A 5,136-nucleotide genomic window follows, 5' to 3' on the forward strand; every position below is an offset into this window, starting at 1 on the left:
GATTATTTTATAAAGCTCTTCCATGTAAAAGCATTTGCAAGATCAAGAGATATGGGCATAAATTATTGAAGGATCGAATATCGATAATGTTCTGTTCAAATATGACTGGTACCGATAAACTAACACCATTCATAATTGGAAAATTCAAAAATCCTAGATGCTTTAAAAATTTTAGCTATCGAAGTTTTGTGACCTATCATAATTCAAAAAAAGCATGGATGGATTCTAAGTTTTTCCTTATTAAACTGGGAGATTTGGCAAGCAGAAGAAGAAATGATCATCGGGAACGGACATGGCTTTTTCAACGCATATCAATAGCCATCTTGCGTGGGAATTGCCATTCCATCTTATCCTCTGCTGCTAATTAAATACTAAATAACAGATTCAAATATGATAATTTCGTTTTTAAAAAAAATATATGTAAAAAAAAATTTTAATAAAAAATTATAAATTTCTTTTAAGATGCCAATCTGTAGGAAAGACAGATTTTTGTTACGACGATTTATCAAATTGAAAAGCAAAAAGATATTAATAATATATTAATTAATTTCTTCAAAAAACAATTTTTTTGGGTTTTAGTGGTGCATGAATAGGCTTGAATGGCCACTTAATAGTCCAAGAAAGTTTGCCCTCAAATGCGAAAAAAGTTTTTTGATATACGAGTATTCCCCCGAGTACTGCCCCCTTATCAACGGAACATGTATAGTCCTCCCAATTAGTCGACAGTCGGTGACGAATTTGCCCATAAATATTCCCGTCTTGTACGTACATTCAAATACCAGGGAGGAACATTGGTAACACGTGACTATTTACAAAATTCTAAGTTATTCAATACATTTTTGTTCGAATGGGATATCAGGTTGGCTGAAGAAAAAAACAAAATACTACTCGTAATTGACCAATGTCCATCTCACAAGATTTTTACAAATTTACAGCAAATTGAAATAATGTTTTTGCCGGCAAATGCTACGTGTTTATTACAGCCGATGGACCAAGGAGTCATTAAGACATTCAAGACGCTATTCAATAAATTCAAATTTCTTGAAATTATTGAAAAAAATGAACTCGGAAAATCGTCATCTGAGGAATGTAAAGAAATAAACCTTAAGGATGCTTTTTTTTTAATTAGTCTATAAAAATATTCAAATTTGTCTCTCGAATCCGCCAAACTCTCGAATCCGCCGTAATTTCCCAGGTCCCAAATTTGGCGGATTCGAGAGGTTTTACTGTACCAAAATTTTACTCTTTGTGGTTTCATTAATAAAATGAAATTAACTGCCCATAGGTATCGCGTGGCCCATGTGACAAAATAATCGCATATGTGGGAGAAGCATGAAGTCGAGTAACAACAACAACAATTGTCAATTGTTGGATGAAAATAAACGAACAGAGAACATGTTTTCCTGAAACTAATTCAAAAAAAGAATCTGAATTAATTGATAAGCATGTTTTAGCTTTAATGGATCTTGAAATAAACGGAATTGAGGATAATGATACTTTGTATAATGGAAATGATGAAATTGAAGGGTCCGACTTAAAAGATTCAATGAGAATAATCAATGATCTTGAAACTTCCTTATTCAACACTTGCCCTGAAGGACTCAAAGAATACTATGAATTCAAGATAAAAATGTCGAAGATTCTAAGAAATAAATATAATACTGGATTCAAAATAACTGATTATTTTTCATAGAATAAATTAATTCCTCTTTTTTAATACGAAAAAACATATTTTATTATTAAAAATACAAATATTTGCGTTTGAAATATAAAAATTATATATACCTCTATCTTAGGGGCAATGGGAGAAATCAATTAAAATGTTTCAGTCATTATTAATAATGTTTATTTAAAAATACATGATTCTTCAAACCAATAATTAATTATAGAAATTAAAGGATCAAGGAACCAATAAACATAGAAATAATGAAAAAAACCATAAATAACAAGTAAAAACTATTCATCGCAGAAAAATATAAAATAAATATTTTTTAGATATAGAAAATGTATAAAAATGGGAGAAATCAATTAAAATGCTTCAGTCATTATTAATAATGTTTATAGAATGATTAAAAATACATGATTCTTCAAACCAATAATTAATTATAAAATTAAAGGATCAAGGAACCAATAAACATAGAAATAATGAAAAAAACCATAAATAACAAGTAAAAACTATTCATCGCAGAAAAATATAAAATAAATATTTTTTAGATATAGAAAATGTATAAAAATGGGAGAAATCAATTAAAATGCTTCAGTCATTATTAATAATGTTTATAGAATGATTAAAAATACATGATTCTTCAAACCAATAATTAATTATAAAATTAAAGGATCAAGGAACCAATAAACATAGAAATAATGAAAAAAACCATAAATAACAAGTAAAAACAATTCATCACAGAAAAATATAAATACATCAACCACAAAAAGTAATGACAAACTACACGTCATATAATACGTTATTTTAGGAATTAAATAAAATCTTGAAATTTTAAAAAAAATAAAATTATAATTTTAGTTATTTGCATTCAAATTACACTGTTTCAAATTATTTGTCATTGTCTCCTCATTATAATAAACTTTGAAAAAAAATCAGATAGATAGTGTGCTTCTATACTAAAAACATCAATTCTCATTCTGATTCACGAGGTTACTTGATTATCTTTTAGCAGTTGTACGAGGACAATGTTGCCAGATAAGCTATTTAAATTAAACGTGTTTATTTTATTTTTTGATTATTGATTTTTTTTCGAATTGGCTCTAAAATTTTTATTTACCAAAAATGGCCAAATTGCAAGGGTTCACTGTATCGATATTTTTCATCCCTATCAAAAAATCTATTTTTGTGTATAAAGAATCAACATTGATCCCAGACTTTATGAAGTTTATCTCTAATCCAGAATTTAAATATGAGGTACAGAAAAGTCTGCGAGCTAACTTGAGTTATCAAACATGCTCCAATTATTCTCATACGATATTTGACCGCACTATACAATGCAAACTAGAGACTTGGGTACGTACCGGACTCTTGGAAAAAGTATGACGTATGATTCCAAAGCCTAGAAAAATTAAGGACCATGAAGAGAACTATCGGTCAATAAGCCTAATATGCTCCGTCTTTAAAATTATAAAACGGATTGTCTTCACAAGGCTTTCGAACTTCGTAGAGGAATCAGGTACACTTGCAGCGGAGCAGTGGGGATTCCGACGAAAAAGATCCTACGGGAATTGTTCTATATGGCTACATACAAGTCCTCATCTATATGGCTTGGAAATGGAAATAACTCACCGCGCAATGAAGGATTGGCATGTTTTCTTCAGGATCTGAATATTTTCTTTTTCAGCGAAGAACTGGTCTCAAGGTGCCCTCATTGTAAAGCGGCGAAGAAAACAGTGGATCATCTGGCCACTAGATGTGAACGTATGCTGTATCTTGACTACACGAGACGTCATAATGAAGGTGTACGCTGTTTACATCTCCATTTTTGTCGTCTTTATGGATTGAAGAATCAGAAAAGGTTGAAGACACATTCAGTGCAGGAGGTTATATCGAATGAAAGAGTTGAGGTACGGGTGGACACTCGAATCGAGACTGATTCTACCGTTCGTTATAACAAACCTGATTTATTGGTATATGATAAAAAAGAGAACGTAATTTGGATTGTGGAAGTGGGAGTTACTTCTCAAGATAATTTACAGCGAGTAGAACTTGAAAAGTTAAGAAAATATGATTTGCTCGCTAATGAATTATCCCTGATTCACAAGGCCAAAGTGAATATAATTCCTGTTGTCCTTGCATGGGATGGCATTGTGTCTAAATATTTTAAAAAATATTTGGACTCGATCAGAGTGAGGGAACATCTGATTGCTTATATGCAATCAATCGCGCTTAAGCGTACGATGGAGAGCACTGTGCTGGACTTTCGGAGTGGTCTTTCGCAAATGGATTATGAAGCCCGGGTTGAGGAGGTACTCTCAATATACGAGGAAGCTAACGGGATCGGTGACCAAGAGATCGCGGTGCGTCGACTCGTCGAGGATGCCTACCATGTTCCTTTTCTGGATGGTTCGAAACGAGTTAAAATTGACGAAAGTGTGAACCCTGGGATGATAGATCGGGAAGATAGTGGAGCTCGTAGAGTGGACTCCGAAGGCTGAAAGGTCTTTTAAGTAATTATTTGTTAACATTTGTTTTGTTTCAATCGTGTCTATACATCAATATTAACAATTAGTTAAATATTTTAGAGAAATATTCTACTTTTTAATTTATAAAAAAGCGTGGAACTATGCGTATTGTGAAGCTCAGCAAAGAAATTCTTGAAAAAATCAAAAAAATCAGAGAAAACCAAGAAGAAAACACAATAGACGACAGTCCCAACAGAAAACAACGATTAAGACTAAAGCAGCTTGCGAAAAACATATGCTTTGAAAATGGAAATGTATTCTTTATTAAGAATTCAACCAAATTGTGATTTTTCGCAGAGGATGACATGACATTGAGTTGAAGCGTAAATGTATTGAGGTATTGGATTAATTAACATAAGTCGAAATCTGCGGTAGAAATACCTAACCTATTCCAAAATATTTTTTATTACATCGGACCACCAATCATCCTCCAAACAGACAATGAGAAAGAATTCTGTAATTCGTTAATTGACGAAGTCTGTGAAAAATATTCGATCAAGCATGTGCGTGGTAGGGCACGAGCGCCCTGGATACAAGGGCAAGTAGAGAGGTTGCCTGATGGTTTTAATTTTTTAAGGTTCAACCAAAGCATAAAACGTTGGATATCTTCACCAAGTGCCTCTCGTGGATATTTTGGGCGATATTGTACCATAATCAAAGACATTGTTTATGATTACAATAACACAATACACTCCACAACCGGAAAAGACCTGTTCTACTTGTTTATGGGTGCTCAAAATCCAATAACGGAGTCGAAAATTGAACAATTATTATCGGGAGATGTCGACAGTGAAATTGTAAATTTCACGTTGAATTTTAAAAAATTTAATCTTTTTCATGTTAATTGCGTCACCCATATTTTGCATAATTGTTCAATGGAGCTCAGAAAATCTTATCCAGAAGTTGATGATGTGATAGCTAGCGTGCAAGCTTCTGTCAGGAAGA

At 32.2% G+C, this 5,136-nt stretch overlaps 1 protein-coding gene across 1 annotated transcript; it reads left to right on the top strand.

The window, feature by feature from the left end:
• Positions 1–3,243: 3,243 nt before the first annotated feature.
• On the top strand, positions 3,244–4,164 carry LOC115231549. Its single transcript, XM_029801551.1, has one exon. It carries the CDS (start codon positions 3,244–3,246, stop codon positions 4,162–4,164), a length of 921 nt encoding a protein of 306 aa, XP_029657411.1.
• Positions 4,165–5,136: the final 972 nt, after the last annotated feature.

Source organism: Octopus sinensis, unplaced genomic scaffold (assembly GCF_006345805.1).
Source record: "Octopus sinensis unplaced genomic scaffold, ASM634580v1 Contig18731, whole genome shotgun sequence".
Lineage (NCBI taxonomy): Eukaryota > Metazoa > Mollusca > Cephalopoda > Octopoda > Octopodidae > Octopus > Octopus sinensis.